General features: G+C 50.6%; 1 protein-coding gene across 1 annotated transcript; it reads right to left on the bottom strand.

Moving 5' to 3' along the window:
* Positions 1-4,566: 4,566 nt before the first annotated feature.
* Positions 4,567-5,964, bottom strand: LOC123454788 (spectrin beta chain, non-erythrocytic 4-like). Its single transcript, XM_045134185.1, has 4 exons — positions 5,957-5,964; positions 5,560-5,803; positions 5,372-5,456; positions 4,567-4,823 (listed from the first exon to the last, which is right to left on the bottom strand). Exons 1-4 carry the CDS (start codon positions 5,962-5,964, stop codon positions 4,567-4,569), a joined length of 594 nt encoding a protein of 197 aa, XP_044990120.1.
* Between the last annotated feature and the right edge of the window lie 11,417 nt (positions 5,965-17,381).

Genomic DNA, 17,381 nt, shown 5'->3' with positions numbered 1-17,381 from the left:
CCCCCCCTACCCCTGCCCACCCCACCCCGCCAGCGAGCCGGCCGGGACTGCGCCTACTTCCGGGTTTGCACTTAGACCCCGCCCCCCGCCGCTCGCTCATTGGCCTGAGGGCTGCCGGGGCCGCCGGTGATTGGACAAAGCGCCTGCTCGTCGCCGTGAAGTTCTCTCCGCCTCCGGCAGAGGTGGGAGGGCCTTCTGGACTGAGTCAACGAGAGAATTTCTGTGTTTTCTTTTTTTCTTTTTTTTCTCGAGTTAGGGTCTCAGTCTAGCCCAGGCTGACCTGGAATTCACTATGGAGTCTCAGGGTGGCCTCGAACTCACAGCGATCCTCCTACCTCTGCCTCCCGAGTGCTGGGATTAAAGGCGTGCGCCACCACTCCCAGCTCCTCCTGTGGCTTCTTCTATGGGGAAGTTTGATAACTCCCCCATCTCTCTTTCTTTCTAACTTCCTTCCTTCTTTCCTTTCTTCCTTTTCCTTTTCTTCAATAAGGGCTTATTCTAGCCCAGGGCTATCTGAAACTCTGTAGTCCCAGGTTGGCCTTGAACTCATAGCCAATCTTAAAGGCATGTGCCACCACACCTGGCCAACTTCCTCATCTTTCAGAGGTTTCCATTTTTTTTTTAAACAATTTTTTTAAATTTTATTTATTTATTTATTTATTTGAGAGCGACAGACACAGAGAGAAAGACAGATAGAGGGAGAGAGAGAGAATGGGCGCGCCAGGGCTTCCAGCCTCTGCAAACGAACTCCAGACGCGTGCGCCCCCTTGTGCATCTGGCTAACGTGGGACCTGGGGAACCGAGCCTCGAACTGGGGTCCTTAGGCTTCACAGGCAAGCGCTTAACCGCTACGCCATCTCTCCATTTTTTAAATTATTTCCTTTAAGTATAAGTGCCTTAAAAATAAGTGCCTTTGGGGCTGGAGAGATGGCTTAGCAGTTAAGGCATATGCCTGCAAAACCTAAGGACCCACGTTTGATTGTCCAGGTCCCACATAAGTCAGATGAACAAGGTGGCACATGCGTCTGGAGTTTGTTTGCAGTGGCTGGAGACCCTGGTGCACCCATTCTCACTCTCTGTATCTCTCTCTGTCTCTCTCTCTGTCTCAAATAAATAAAATAGATAAATAAAATGTTTTTAAATTTTTTTTAAAATAAGTGCCTTTGACAAGGGGTACAAGCGCCTGGAGTGCGTTTGCAGTGGCTGGAGGCCCTGACGTGCCCATTCTCTCCTCCCTCCCTCCCTCCCTCTCTCTCTCTCTCTCTTTACACCTTTTTCTGTCAAATAAATAATTTAATTTAATTAAAATAATAATAAGTGGGCTGGAGAGATGGCTTAGCAGTTAAGGTGTTTGCCTGTGAAGCCAAAGGACCCAGGTTCAATTCCCCAGGACCCACTTAAGCCAGATGCATAAGGTGTTGCATGTATCTGGAGTTCATTTGCAGCAGCTGAAGGCCCTGGTGCACCCATTTTCTCTCCCTCTTTATATATTTATATATATTTATATATGTCTTCCTCTTTCTCTCTTTCAAATAAATACTTGAAAAATAATAGTAATAATAAATGCCTTTGTCAGGTCTGGTAGTGCACACCTTGGGAGGCAGAGAGGAAGGGGAATCACCATGAGTTCAAGGCCACCCTGAGACTACATAGTGAATTCCAGATCAGCCTGGGGTAGAGTGAGACCCTACCTCGAAAAACTAAAAAGTTAAAAAAGTAATCATAATAAAAATAAAAGTAAGTGCCTTTAACTGCTGAGCCATCTCTCCAGCACTAAAGGTTCCTGTTGTTTAGCTAAGGCGTCGTGGGCGTGTTTGAGGAGTTTGTGTATAGTCCCTGAATGCAGATAGACGCATGCACTGTGAGGCCGGGACGGGTTCCCAAGCTGGAGTCACCAATGGGCGCATCTATGGTCTCTGAAAGCTATGGGGTACCCCCCCCCCACATACACACACTCACACCCCTGCCCACGGTCCAATCCTGTTGCAGACCACCATACACGAAGAAACCAGCATGGACCTTCAAAGCCAAAGGGTTTATTATAGGTACATACAGTGTGCGCCTGCCACACCGCCCCACACGCCCTGGGCCCCAGCGGCTTCTCCAAGTGACCCTGGGGGGGGCTGCCTGCAACCCCGATCCCCTACTCCCCAGAGAGGTGCTCCAGCCAGGAGCTTGCAGGGGAGGGCCTCCCCACCCGCCTTGGCTCAGCTGGCTCCCTGATCACCCCCACCACGCTCAGTTACTGCACCCGGGGTGGGAGTGGACACCCCAGCTTCTTGAGGTGCAGAAGTCCCCTCCATTCCAGGGTCCATCCGCGGCGCATCCCCAGTGTCGCTCCTGCCCTCGAGGAAGAGAAAGCGTCTTTGTGCCCACAGGGTGGCGAGGACAGGCCCGGGCACACTTGTCAGACCAAGACTCCCTCGTGGGTGGGGGTACCTGAAATCACTTCCAGCGCCCGCTGGCCCTGCGCTCCCCGCCCTTGGGGTTGCCCTGGTCCGTGGATGATGTGGTACGTAGTGTCTGTCCCCAGCGCGCGATTTCAGCCTGTTTTCAGCGTGTTCGGCCACCGAGGAGGCCACAGCCTCCAGCCAGCCGTTCATCTCCTCCTGAAGGAAGACAGAGTCCATATTTGAAAGAGAAGACCTGAGTAACAGATGAATCTCTCCCTCCACTCTCCCTCCTCTTTCAAATCGGGGTCAGAAAAATAGGATAAAGCCAGTCATACCCCTGGGTGCTGGGCTCTGCTCTAAACACTTCTGTGGGTTCGAAACTTCACAGAATCTAAGCGGTGAGATTTATTTGTAACTCTTTCCTTTAATATTTATTATTTTTTTATTTTTTATTTTTATTTGAGACACACAGAGAGAATGGGCACGCCAGGGCCTCCAGCCACTGCAAAGAAACTCCAGATGTATGCACCACCATGTGCATCTGGTTTACATGGGACCTGGAGAATCAAACCTGGGTCCCCTTAAATGCTGGGATTAAAGGCTTTGTGATTTAATTTTATTTATTTATTTATTGGCTATTTATATATTTCAGAGAGAGAGAGAGAGAGAGAATGGTTGCACCAGGGCATCCAGCCACTACAAACGAACTCCAGACACATACACCACTTTGTGCATCTGGGGAATTGAACCTGGGTCCTTTGGCTTTGCAGGCAGCACTTTAACCTCTAAGCCATCTCTCTAGCCCTATTTATTTTTTGGGGGGGGGAGTTTCGAGGTAGGGTCTCACTCTAGCCTAGGCCAACCTGGACTTCACTATGTAGTGTCAGAGTGACCTCGAATTCATCGTGATCCTCCTCCCTCTGCCTCCCGAGTGCTGGGATTAAAGGCGTGCGCCACCACACCTGGCTTTTTATTGGCTTTTTGAGGTAGGTAGAGAAAGAGGCAGAGGAAATCCCAGGGTGGCCTCAAACCCATAGCGATCCTCCTTCCTGTGCCTCCTCAGTGCTGGGATTAAAGGTGTGCACCACCAAGCCTGGCTATTCTATGTCTCATTTTTTGGGGGTGCAGAGGGAGCACAGTTATGTAGTCTAGCATGGCTCTGAACTCCTGATCCAAGTGCTGAGATGACAAGAATGTGCCCCAATGCCTGACTGATGTGGTTCTGGAGGTCACACCCAGAGATTCATGCCTGCTAGGCAAGCACTCTACCAACAGAACAACATGCACAGCCCCTCTGGGTAACGTGTGTGTGTGTGTGTGTGTGTGTGTGTGTGTGTACACCCCACCACGGCACATGTGTGGAGGTCAGAGGACAACTTGGGTGTCGGTTGGTCCTCTCCTTTCGCCTTGTCTCACTCTAGCCCAGGCTGGCCTGGAACTCACTCTGCAGTCTGGCCTCGAGTTCACAGCCATCCACATACCTCTGCTGCCGGAGGGCTGCGATTGCAGGTGTTCACAACCAGGCCTGGCTCGGGCTCTCTTCTTACTCACCACTCCATTTGCCAGGCTAGCTGGCACAGGGCTTCCCCGCAATTCCTCTGTCCCCACGTCCCTCCCTCCCCGCCGCCAATGGCATGCTGGGATTACAGCTGCCCCACCTCCAGCTTTCCATGGGCCTGGGATCTCCACTAAGGGACTCACACTTGATGGCCTCCTTCCGTACTGCCCCCCACCAGACCTCAGGACTTTTTATCACAATGTTCTCTTAATTTACTGTATTCCTGTTCCTCAGGGTCAGAACAACGGTTCCAGAGCAAACACGGTGCCCTACACCTTCCCATCTAAGCCTGTGTCCTTGACCTGAGTTTCCCCATCTATCTATCTATCTATATTTTGTTTTTGTTTTTGTTTTTTCAAGGTAAGGTCTCTCTCTAGAATTCACTATGTAGTCTCAGGATGGCCTTGAACTCAAGGCGATCCTCCTACGTCTGCCTCCTGGGTGCTGGCATTAAAGGCGTGCTCCACCATGCCTGGCCCCCTCACAATCTTAACCTTTCCATTCTGCCACTACCTGACCAGAGTTCTGTCCCCCTTGTCCCCACTGAGCGCTCTGTAAGGATCTGTCTCCATGCTAGATGGACACAGGACTGGGTGCCCAGTGCGGGTGTGTGTTTCACACAGAGGGATGGTGGGTGTGGGGGCAGCGGTAGGGGTGTGGGATGTGGGTGCTGACCGTGGTCAGGCGCCGCAGAGAGCTGAAGCGCTCTTCCCAGGCCGCGGCTGCTTTGCGGAAGGCCTCGTGTCTCCGGATGAGCTGCTCCACCTCGTCCACGCTGCTGCCCAGCTCCCGGCTCTGCAGGAGCGGCTCCTGGGCCGTCAGCCAGGCGTCTGCGGCCACAGCCTCCTGTGCAAACTGGTGCACCTCCAGCACTGGGAGTGGGCACGCAGGGTGAGAGGCTGGAGAATCTCGGGCCCTTCCTAGGGCAAGGGCTGTCTTCTGGGCCCTTCCACACCCCTTGTTCCCCTGCCTGGGCTTTGCAGGAGTAACAAGTAGTCCAGGATGACCTTAAACTTCCATTCATCCTGCCTTCATCTCCCAAGTGCTGGGATTACAGGCATGCTCCACCACACCTGGTACATTCAACGTTGGGAATCAAACCCAGGGCTTCATGCATGCTAGGCTAGTACCCCACCAACTGAGCGACCTCCTTGGCCCCTGGAGCTCTTCCTGTTCAGCTTACAGGCCTCTGCTCTACCAGCTGAGCTATGGAGGGGGCATCTGGACCCTTTCTGAAGGTGCCCTGACCTCCCCTAGTTGTCTGCACACAGATTCAAAGGCAGCCTCCCTCCTTGTTCTCCTGCCAGACCCTAATGTTGGCTTCCAGGGTGGTGATCAAAGCATGCTCGTGTCATCCTCGAGGCCATGTGCTGGGGCATGCCCGTCTCCTCCAGCCACATGTGTCCGGGGCCCCACTCACTCTGTTGCAGCCACTCCCAATGTCGGTCCCACTTGTCCGACACCTCCTCCTTCCTGGTTCCCAGCTTGCCCAGCTGTGCCTGGATCTGGGAGCGATGGGTGGGAAGGAGGGAGGGAGGAGAGTCACGGGTGGCTCCCACCCAGTGTGGAGGGAATGGGGGCTGAGAGGGGGCCTGTGCCTCTCCCCACCTCATCAGCCATGGCGCTCTTATTAAGCAGTAGAGAGCGCCCCAGCTCCTGGCAGGCGGTCAGCTCGGGCATCCGTGCCTCCAGCTCGGTCTTCAGGCCCTGGTGGTAGTTCATGAGCACCTCCACCGACGACACATCCCTGGAGCGGTTGCAGGCGGGGAGCTGAGCCACAGAAAGCACCTTCAGGCCGCCCTCTAGATGCAGCTCCCACCAGCCCTGGCCCCGAGCTGACGCTGTGCCCCAGCTTGGGACAGCCGCCCTCCGCAGGCAAGTTCCAAGAGCCAGGGTCTTCACGCAGACACAACAATCCCAACTTCCCAAGGTGCTAAAATTTCACTTGTGATCTAGCCTTCTAGAATTTCACTACCTCCCCTCTCTCTCTCCATGTGTGCGGTACGTGTGCATGGGGGCTTGTGCGTGTGAGTGCTTGTGCGTGTGTGTGCACATGGGTATGGAGAGGCCAGAGGCAGACATTGAGTCTCTTCCTGGATCACTCTGCTTATCATCACCATCATCATCGTCATCATCACTATTAGTATTTCGGGTTTTTGAGGTACGGCCTCGCTCTAGCTCAGGCTGACCTGGAATTCACTATGGAGTCTCAGGGTAGCCTCGAACTCACAACGATCCTCCTACCTCTGCCTCTGAGTGCTGGGATTAAAGGTGTGCGTCACCATACTCCGGTCCATCTTATTTTAAATATTTGCGTGTGCGTGCGTGCTTGCATCATGCCAAGGTTTACCACGGCAAATGAACACCAGATCCATGCACCACTTTTTGCATCCAGTTTTTGTGGGTACTGGGGAGTTAAACCCAGGCTGGTAGGTTTTGTAAACAAGCATCTTCAACTGCTGACCCATCTTCCCAGCCTCTCCACCTTATTTATTTATTTATTTTTATATTTTAAATTATTTTATTTATTTATCTGCAAGCAGAGAGAGACAGAGAGATAGAAGAAAGACAGAGAGAATGGGTGCACCAGGGCCGATAGCCACTGCAAACGAACTTCAGACACATGCACCCTGGTGCATCTGGCTTACATGGGTACTGGGGAATTGAATCTGGGTCCTTTGGCTTCATAGGCAAGTGCCTTAGCCACTAAGCCATCTCTCCAGCCCCTATTCTTGGTTTTCTGATGTAAGGTCTCACAGTAGCTCAGGCTGACCTGGAATTCACTATGTAGTCTCAGGATGGCCTCGAACTCATGGCAATCCTCCTACCTCTGCCTCCCAAGTGCTGGGTTTAAAGGCATGTGCCTATGGAGACAGGGCTTCAGGTAGCCCAGGCTGGCCTCACACTTGCTACGCAGCTGATGATGACCTTGAACTTCTGCTTCTTCCACTGCCACCTCAGGAGTGCTGGGATTGTGGGCAGACATCACCACCCCAGGGTTATGTGCTGAGGGTGGAACCCAGGGTTTCCTTTGTGCTAGGTAAGAACTCTATTAACTGAGCTACATCAGCCACCCAAAAGATTTTTTTTAATTTTTTTTTTTTTTGGTTTTTCGATGTAGGGTCTCACTCTAGCCCAGGCTGACCTGGAATTCACTAGGGAGTCTCAGGGTGGCCTCGAACTCACGGCGATCCTCCTACCTCTGCCTCCCGAGTGCTGGGATTAAAGGCGTGTGCCACTTCGCCCGGCTAAATATTTTAAAATTCTTAAAAGCTGCTGGGCATGGTGGTATGTCTTAAAACAAAAAAACAAAAGAAAAAAAAAAGGCAGGGGGCTGGAGAGATGGCTTAGTCTTTAAGGTGTTTGCCTGCAAAGCCAAAGGACCCAGGTTCAATTCCTCAGGACCTACATAAGACAGGTGCACAAAGGGCACATGAGTTGGGAGTGAATTTGCAGTGGCTGGAGGCCCTAGCGAGCCCATTCTCTCTATCTGTCTCTCTCCCCTCTATCTTAGAGTTCAGTAAAAAACTTACAGTTTAGTAGAAAACTGACTATAACACTCATAAGCCTACCTCCAACAATACACTGCCTCAAAGAGGTATTAGTTCCCAAATCCCCATCAGCTGGGAACCTAGCATTCAGAACACCTGTGTTTATGGGGGAGACCTGAATCCAACCACCACATTCTACCCCTGGACCCCTGTGGCGCCTTGATTCAGGTGTCCCCCTTAAACTTAGGCGCTCTGGATGCTAAGTTATCCAGCTGATGACAATTGGAAATTAAAGCCTCCTGGAGGCAGTGTATTATTGGGGGCAGGGTTTGGGTGCTTCCCCATGCCAGTGTTTGGCACACTCTCCTGTGGCTACAGTATTCCTTATGTTGGCCAGGGGTTAATGTCCACTCTCTTCTCATGCCATCGTTTCCCCTGCCATCGTGGAGCTTTCCCCTCAAGCCTGTAAACCAAAATAAATCTTTTTCCTACAAGCTGCTCTTGGTTGGGTGATTTCTACCAGCAATGTGAACTGACTGCAACAGTAAAGTGGTACCGAGGAGTGGGATTGCTGCTAGACACCTGACTGTGTGGCTTTGGCCTTTTGGAGCTGATTTTCAAGAGGAATGTGGGAGGATTTGAAATCTTGGCCTAAGAGATGCCTTGCAGTGCTGTAAGAACAGCTTGATGGACTATTCTGGTCAGAGTTGAAAGGCCTGAAGGCAGTAAGAACCATAGACTGTGAGGTTTGGCTTATGAGGGTGAGAAAGAGCTTGGCCTGGACTGGGCTAGCAGTTTGTGTGAGAAGCTTGCTGTTATGCCCTTGTCCTGAGAAGTTGTGCAGGGTTGCTTTGCGTAGAAATGAACTGGTGTGAGCAGAGGGATATGGCACAGAAAGAAAAATCTTTGGGTGAACTTCTGTCCATTCAGCTGCAATTGAAAGATTACAACCTTTGAGACTGGGCCAGCTGACCTGCACTGGGGCAACAGGAAGAATGTAGACTCTTTTGGAGGGGCCTGAGTGCTCAAGGACTGTCCCAGCATCTCCACTGGGTCTCTACTGCAATCAACCATTCAGCCTCACGGCCCCATGGGGTCTCCATGCAGGCATCCAATAAACTTGCTTTACACTGCCCATGACTGTTTCCAAAACACAAAGACCACATTACAAATTCAATGACCCTCTCTTTCCCACGTTTCTTATACTCCACAATACCAGGTAGGGTGTCAGTTCATTAATCCAGGGGGGAATAAAGTAGACTTTGAAGAACAGGACACTCCTTCAGCATTCAGGCCCCTTTAAAAGAGTCTACATTCTAAGCCAGGCGTGGTGGCATATGCCTTTAGTCCCAGTACTTGGGAGGAAGAGGCAGGAGGATTGCTATGAGTTCAAGCCCACCCTGAGACTATAGAGTGAATTCCAGGTCATCCTGGGCTAGAGTAAGACCCTACCTCAAAAGAAAAAAAAAAGAGAGTCTACATTCTTCCTGTTACCCCAGTGCAGGCCAGCTAGCCCAGTCTCAAAGGCTGTAATCGCTCATACAATTGCAGCCCAAAAGGCAGCAGTTTGGGTCTAAAGATTTCATTTTTTCTGTGCCATATCCCTCTGCTCACACCAGTTCACTTCTATACAAAGCAACCCTGCACAACTTCTCAGGACAAGGGCATAAAAGCAAGCTTCTCACACAAACTGCTAGCCCAGTCCAGGCCAAGCTCTTTCTCACCCTCATAAGCCAAACCTCACAATCCATAGTTCTTACTGCATTCAGGCCTTTCAACTCTGACCAGAATAGTCCACCAAGTTGTACTTACAGCACTGCAAGGCATCTCTTAGGCCAAGGTTTCAAATCCTCCCACATTCCTCTTGAAAATCAGCTCCAAAAGGCCAAAGCCACACAGTCAGGTGTCTAGCAGCAAATGACCCCACTCTTGGTACCAACTATTACTGTTGCAGTCAGGTTCACATTGCTGGTAGGAATCGTCCAACCAAGAGCAGCTTTTGGGAAAAAAAAAGTTTATTTTGGCTTACAGACTCAAGGGGAAGCTCCACGATGGCAGGGAAAACAATGGCCTGAGCAGAGTGGACATCACCTCCTTGCCAACATTAGGTGGACAATAGGAACAGATGAGTGTGCCAAAAACTGCCAAAGAGTCAGGCTGGGCATGGTGGCACACGCTTTTAATCCCAGCAGAGGTAGGAGGATTGCCATGAGTTCGAGGCCACCCTGAGACTCCATAGTGAATTCCAGGTCAGCCTGGCCTAGAGTGAGGCTACTTTGAAAAACAAACAAAAAGAGACAGCAACTCAGGGCCAGAACCACCAGGGGGCGATATATCCCAAATCCTGAGATAATCTGTTTTACTCTCTTGTGCCCTAACCTAGAATTTAATACCTAAATTTCCTGTCCTTTCCTTTCCTTCTGTTTCCTTTCCATTCTTTCTCTTCTTCCCTACCCCACCCTCCTCTTCACTTTCCTTCCCTTCCCTTCTCTTTTCTTTTTCTTTTTTCTTTTTCTTTTTTTTTTTAGGACAAGCCCAACAGACTGGCCTTCTTTTTTTTTAATTTTTTTTTTTTGGTTTATTTTTATTTATTTATTTGAGAGTGACAGACAGAAAGAGGCAGAGAGAGAGAATGGGCGCTCCAGGGCCTCCGGCCGCTGCAGACGAATTCCAGACGCGTGCGCCCCTGTGTGCCTCTGGCTAACGTGGGTCCTGGGGAATTGAGCCTCGAACCGGGGTCCTTAGGCTTCACAGGCAAGTGCTTAACCGCTAAGCCATCTCTCCAGCCCCGGCCTTCTTTTTTTAATGCAAGAGAGTAAGAGAGAGAGACAGCAAGAAAGAGAGAATTGGCACGCCAGGGCCTCCAGTGACTGTAATCGAAATCCAGATGTGTGCATCACCTAGTGCACATGTGCAACCTTAAGGTCACCTTTGTGCATCTGGCTTACATGGGATCTGGAGAGTTGAACATGGGTCCTTAGGCTTTGCAGGCAAGCACCCTAACCGCTGAGCCATCTCTCCAGCCTAGCCCCACTGTTTCCTAAAGCTAGGACTTGAGCAGATGGCTACATCTCCTGAGCCTCAACATACCTCTCTTCTAAAATGGGAACCTTAATAATTTTCACTTGGATTTGTAAGATAATGTTTGTAAAATAGCAATTCAATTTTTTTGTTGTTGTTGTTGTTTGTTTTTTGTTTTCTGGTTTTGTTTTGTTTTGTTTTTTTCCAAGGTACGGGTCACACTCTAGTCCAGGCTGACCTGAAATTTATCATGTAATCTCAGGGTGGTTTCGAACTCATGACAATCCTCCTATGTCTGTCTCCCAAGTTCTGGGATTAAAGGCGTGCGCCCGCATGCCCCACTGCCTCTCACTTCTGGGTCATAGGGATCAGGTGATTCTTGGCACAAGGGCAGCCAGAATGTCATGATAGCAAGAGTCACAGATGTCCTTCCTTGAGGGCCTGCTCTGTGTTGGGTATTATTGTGAATGCTTTCCTTGAAGATTATCTAATTTCCTCTCCAAAGCAAACTGAATAAAGTTATCGTGCCCATTGTGCAGATGGGAAAAACTGAGTTCTTTGAAGGTTAGACTTGTCACCATCACCCACCCTGCAAGAGGGCAGGCAGGATCCAAACCGAGAGCCTGAGCTTTAACCACTGCTGCCTTTCTGTTATTCAGCAGCAATCACAAGGTCCTACCCTTTCCTGGAGCCCCCCCACTTTCCCAACTCACACCCCAAGAGCCAGACTCCCCAGCAAAAAAAAAAGTATTGCCCATCCCCTCCCCAAGCCCCCACACTGGCCTTCACCGTTCACCACACAACCCAGGAACACAAAAGAGTTCATCTGGGTGAGGGTCCCGCACGCTTCCGGAACCCGAACAGTGAGTTTTCTTTGTGGTTAGCCCTCCCGCCAGCCCCTTCCTATGTCTGACAGACTGAAGATGTGAAAAGCTGCCTTCTGAGATGCTTCAAAGATAGATGCCTTAGGACAGCCAGGGCTGAATCTCAGGATCACAGCCTTGTCACAGAGTTCCAGGATAGACTCAAAAATAACTGGGCTTGGGCTGGAGAGATGGCTTAGCGGTTAAGCGCTTGCCTGTGAAGCCTAAGGACCCCAGTTCAAGGCTCGGTTCCCCAGGTCCCACGTTAGCCAGATGCACAAGGGGGCGCACGCGTCTGGAGTTCGTTTGCAGAGGCTGGAAACCCTGGCGTGCCCATTCTCTCTCTCCCTCTATCTGTCTTTCTCTCTGTGTCTGTCGCTCTCAAATAAATAAATAAATAAAAATCAAAAAAAAATAATAACTGGGCTAGCTGGGTGTGGTGGCGCACGCCTTTAATCCCAGCACTGGGGAGGCAGAGGTAGGAGGATCCCTGTGAGTTCAAGGGCCACCCTGAGACCAGATAGTTAATTCCAGGTCAGCCTGGACCAGTGTGAGACCCTACCTCAAAAAAAAAAAATTTAAAAAACAAAACAAAAATAACTGGGCTAGCCAGGCATGGTGGCACACGCCTTTAATCCCGAATTTACTTATTTATGAGAGAGTATGGGTGTGCCAGAGCTTCTATCCATTGCAAACAAACTCCAGACCTATGTGCTACCATGCCCATCTGGCTTATGTGGGTTCTGGGGAATTAAACATGGGTCCTTGGGCTTTGCAGGCAAGTGCCTTAACCACTAAGTCAGCCCCCTCAAAAAATAATTTTTTTAATTTTTTAATGTTTATTAATATTATTATTAACAAGATGTTTTATATGGATACATCATGTGTTCGTACCCTCTTGTCTCTCATCCCTGCCCCCATTCCATTGGAGACCTTCTCAGTGGGGTTGCAGGTATTCCCCATGGGGTTGTGGGTTATGCATTGTGGGAGCAGCAGTCAGTTATTTTTTGGGGGGAGCACCTCTGGGCATGATGTCTCAACCTGTGGCTCTTACAGTCTTTCCGCCCCCTCTTCTGAAAAATTCCCTGAGCCATGATGGGTGAGTTTTAAGTCTATGTCAATGATGAGCTCTTAGGAGTCTCTGGATCTTTGCTTTGGTAGGTGTCGAGTATCCTCAGGGTCTGTCTCCTTCACCCTGGCTCTGATTATCAGGTTCAGCAAAGAAGCATCACTCTTGCTCGTCTCTCCAATTCCTCTGTGGATTCAGCTATGGCTTGGCTGAAGTGTGAGGGGTGGTTTATCTCCTCCGGTCTCACTCCCTTCTGAAAAAAGAACAGATTTTCACGCCGGGTGCACCCTCCGGCTCAGGGTGTCCTGGAGTTTTGAGGACCCAGGGGCACTTCGATCAGGAAGGCCACAAGCAGCTGATGGAAGGAAGTGGTTTATTTTGACTTACAGATTCAGACTGGGGGGGGGGGGCGAGCTTCGTGAGGGCATGGGAAAGCAGAGGCTGAGCATCACTATTGTCACAGTGGGTTCAATACCACAGCAGGAGAGGGAGCTGAGTTCTGGCACAGGGAGTGGCTAGAACACCCCCAAAGCTTGCCCCCAGCAACCAGCCTCCTCCAGCAAGGCTCTATCTACCAAATTACCACCAGCTGGGGACCAACCATTCAGAACAGAGTTCATGGGGGACAGCTAATTCAAACCACCACTCCACTTAAGCCTTCCTACTCCCAGGACCCGCCCCCTACATGCACTTTCAGGTCATACATGTACTTTTTATTTTATTTTTACAGCTCTAGGCCAGGCTGACCTGGAATTCACTCTGTAGTCTCAGGGTGGCCTTGACCTCATAGTGAGCCTCCTATCTCTGCCTTCCAGAGTGCTGGGATTGAAGGTGTGTGCCACCACACCCAGCCCTTATTTTTTCTTAATGTATTTATTTATTTTTTTTATTTGACAGAGAAAGAGGGAGGAAGGGAGAGAAAAAGAGAGAGAATGGGCACACCAGGGCCTCCAGCCACTGCAACTGAACTCCAGACATGTGCATCCTCTTGTGCATCAGGCTAATGTGGGTCATGGGGAATTGAACCTGGGTCCTTTGGTTTTGCAGGCAAATGCTTTCCCACTAAGCCATCCCTCCAGCCCCCAGCCCTTATTTTTATTTAATTTTTTTTTTTTTTTTTGGCATGGGGAAAGAAGGGAGGAAAAGGGAGAGAATGGGTCTGCAGGGACCTCTTGCTGCTGCAAATAAACTCCAGATGCATGTGCCACTTTGTGCATCTGGCCCCACATGGGTATTGAACTCAGGTTGTTAGGCTCTGCAAGCAAGCACCTTAACTGCTGAGCCATCTCTCCAGCCCTGTGAGAGATACCTTTGCTGATTACAATCTTCTTCTTTTGTTGTCTTTTGGTTTTTCAAGGTAGGGTTTCGCTCTAGCCCAGGCTGACCTGGAATTCATTGTGGAGTCTCAGGGTGGCCTCAAACTCTCTGCGATCCTCCTGCCTCTGCCTCCCGAGCGCTGGGGTTGAAGGCACGCGCCCCCATGCCCGGGTGTGTGTGATACTTGTTCTACTAGGTCCCCTTGTAAAATTGGGGGGGAGGGGGCTGAAATGCTCTTGCTCTGTGATCCCTGCTGGCCTCACATTCATGATCTTCCTGCCTCAACCCCCTGGATGCACGTATTACAGACATGCATTGCCATGCCTGTCTGCACACTTTCTGCCGACTTAAACGTAGTCTAGTCCAGATCCCTCAGCAAGCGGTATACAGCCCCCTGTGCCCACATCACCATGAGAGGGAGTCCAGCTGCCGCCTGTGCAGCCACGAAGACAGCCCACTCCATCACACCACTGTGCCCTCCACGGAGAACGGCACGACCTTACCACCATCCATGCACGGAAGCACTGTGGTCCAGGCCCACAAGCCGGGGACCCACCCTCAGACACCATGACCACAGAAACCCCCAGCCACTCCCCACACACAGCTTGATCCAGTCAACACACCTCTCTTTTTTTTTTTTTTTCAACCCTTTTCCCCCAAATACAAAAGCTTCCCAATCCGTAATCATAGACACAGATCTTGGATGCAGGCAGACCAAAGGCATATCATCAACCCCTGTTAATATAATCACACTATAAAGACCCTACTCTAGGGGCTGGGGAGGGATGGCTTAGTGGTTAAGGTGCTCGCCTGCAAAGCCAAAGGACCTCGGTGCGATTCCCCATGACCCATGTAAGCCAGATGCACAAGGTGGCACATGCATCTGGAGTTCATTTGCGGTGGCTGGAAGCCCTGGCGCGCCCATTCTCTCTCTCACTCTGCCTCTTTCCCGCTCTCAGATAAATAAATAAACATAAAAAATATTTTTTTAAAAGGCCCTGCTCTAAAACATATGCTGACCCATGTGACTTGGGGGTCTAGGTCCTCATTTAAGTGCCAGGGTTATAACTCGGTAATAGAGTGCTTGCTCAGCATATGTTAAGGCTTTGGTTCAGTGCCCCCCAGCACCGCTTAAAAAATAAACTCTCAGGGATGGAGAGATTGCCTAATGGTTAAGGTGCTTGCCTGCGAAACCTAAGGACACATGCTCAACTCCCCAGATCCTACATAAGCCAGACACACGAGGTGACACACGCATCTGGAGTTCAACTGCGGTGGCTGGAGGCTCTGGTATGCCAATTCTCTCCCTCTCTCCTTCCTTCTCTCTCTCTTTCTCTCCCTCTCTCATAAAAATAAATAAATAAATAATGTTTAGAAACATAAATTAGGGCTTGAGAGATGGTTTAGTGGTTAAGATGCTGCTTGCCTGCAAAGCCAAAGAACCCAAGTTCTATTTCCCAGGACCCACATAAGCCAGACGCATAAGGTGGCGCATGCGTCTGGAGTTCATTTGCAGTGGCTGGAGGCCCTGGTACGCCCATTCTCTTTCTTTCTATCTGTCTCTTTCTCCCTCCCCTTCTTTCTCTCTCTCAAATAAATAATTTTTTGTTGTTGTTGTTTATTGAGGTAGGGTCTCACTCTAGCCCAGGCTGGCCTAGAATTCACTATGTAGTCTCAGGGTGGCCTCAAACTCATGGCAATCCTCCTACCTCTGCCTCCCGAGTGTTGGGATTAAAGGCGTGCGCCACCACGCCCAGCTGTAAATAAAATATTTTAAATTTAAAAATAAATTAAATAAATTAAAAGCTGGGCGTGGTGGCGCACGCCTTTAATCCCAGAACTGGGGGAGGCAGAGATAGAAGGATCACTATGAGTTTGAGGCCAGCCTGGAACTACAGAGTGATTTCCAGATCAGCCTGGACTAGAGTGAGGCCCTGCCTCAAAAATAAAATAAAATAAATTCCCTGTTAGATCCCCAGGAAGAGCTGGATGACCAAACAGAAGCCTGCTTCCAACTCCCAGTATCAGGAAAAACACCCAAACTGACCTCTTGGTGACTTAAAGTTCCCCATTTTGCAATAAAAGTTTGTTTTTGGCCCGGGGTAGGGCCTCCTGTGTCAGTAGGCCCACATCTGTCCTAGTGAGTGAGTGGGGGAGTCCACCCCTCCCCTGAGGCCGGGAGGGAGCTGACAAGCATGGTCACCGCCCTCCCCAGCTGTTGACCTCAGTGCCAGATGTGGAGCCAGGCGGGAGGGGCAGGGCTGGGCTGTCCTGCTGGTACAACCGACCCGGGCAGCCCGTAGCCAGCAGCTCTGAACTCTGAAAGCAGATCCTAACCTACGACCACCCTCGACCTCCTGCCTTCCCTCCCCAGGGAAAGCAGAGACTCCCTCCTCCTCCTGCTCCCCTGGCCCATCTCACTGGATGGCGTCCACCCGGCTTGGGGGTGCAGTTTCATCAGCACGAGGCTCGCTCGGGATTTCTTCGCCACCGATGACGGTTACAAGCAAAATAACCACCAAGTGTCGGCTGTTTTTACTCCCCCAGTCACTCTCTTACGGTTATTTTAAGACAACTCTCAGAAAGTAACTGAATGTGCATTTCCATTGAGGCTTTTTTTTTTTTTTTTGTCCTTGTTTTCGTTTTTTGAGGTAGGGTGTCGCTCCAGCCCAGGCTAACTTAGAGTTCACTACACGGTCGTAGGCTGGCCTCGAACTCATAGCCATCCTCCTACCTCTGCCTCCTGAATGCTGAGATTAAAGGCGTGTGCCACCTCACCTCCTGGCTCTGTGATGAATATATATACATATATATTTGTTCTGTTTTGTTTTTCGAGGTAGGGTCTTTCTCTGGCCCAGGCTGACCTGGAATTAGCTATGTAGTCTCAGGGTGGCCTCGAACTCATGGAGATCCTCCTACCTCTGCCACCTGAGTGCTGGGATTAAAGGCGTGCGCCACCACGCCATTTTGGTTTTGTTTGTTTGTTTGTTTTTGAGGCAGGATGTCCTGTAGCCCAGGCTGGCCTTGAACTTTGTGTGTAGGTGAGGATGACGTAGAACTCCTAACCCCCCCACCCCACCCCCGGTCCCCGCCTCCCGAGCGCTGGCATTGGGGCTTGTAGCGCCGTGCCTGGCCAGTGGTTCCTTTTTGTTTGCTTGTCCATGTCTGTGAGTTGGTCTCACTACATAGCCCAGAGTGGTCTTGAACTTGCCATGCTCCTGCCTCAGCTGTCCAAGTCGGAGTGGCTGGACAGAGGGTAAGGATACAACACAGTGACAGAGAGGTTACAGATGCATCAACAGGGCCATCAACGCATCTATACAGAGGGATGGGCTTTGGTACCCCAGAATTGTCATCGTTATTCATTGTTTCCTGCGTGGCAGGGGGTGCAGTCATGTCCGAGAGAGCCCCAGTCCCTGGCCTGCCAGAGCCTGCACACATATGGGGCAGGATCAGGTCAGCAAGACCTATCCAAGCGTCCCTGAAAGAAAGGATAGGGTGAGCCAGGCTTCATGGACTCAGGAGGCTGAAGCAGGAGGGTCAAGCGTTCAAGACTAGGGAGCTGGAGAGATGGCTTTGTGGTTAAGGTGTTTACCTGCAAAGCCAAAGGATCCCAGTTCGATTCTCCGGTACCCACATAAACCAGATGCATAAGGGGGCGCCCGTGTC

The sequence above is a fragment of the Jaculus jaculus genome, chromosome 14, assembly GCF_020740685.1.
Source record: "Jaculus jaculus isolate mJacJac1 chromosome 14, mJacJac1.mat.Y.cur, whole genome shotgun sequence".
Lineage (NCBI taxonomy): Eukaryota > Metazoa > Chordata > Mammalia > Rodentia > Dipodidae > Jaculus > Jaculus jaculus.
The sequence above is the reverse complement of the archived record's forward strand: the minus strand, read 5'-3'. Positions and strand labels throughout refer to the sequence as shown.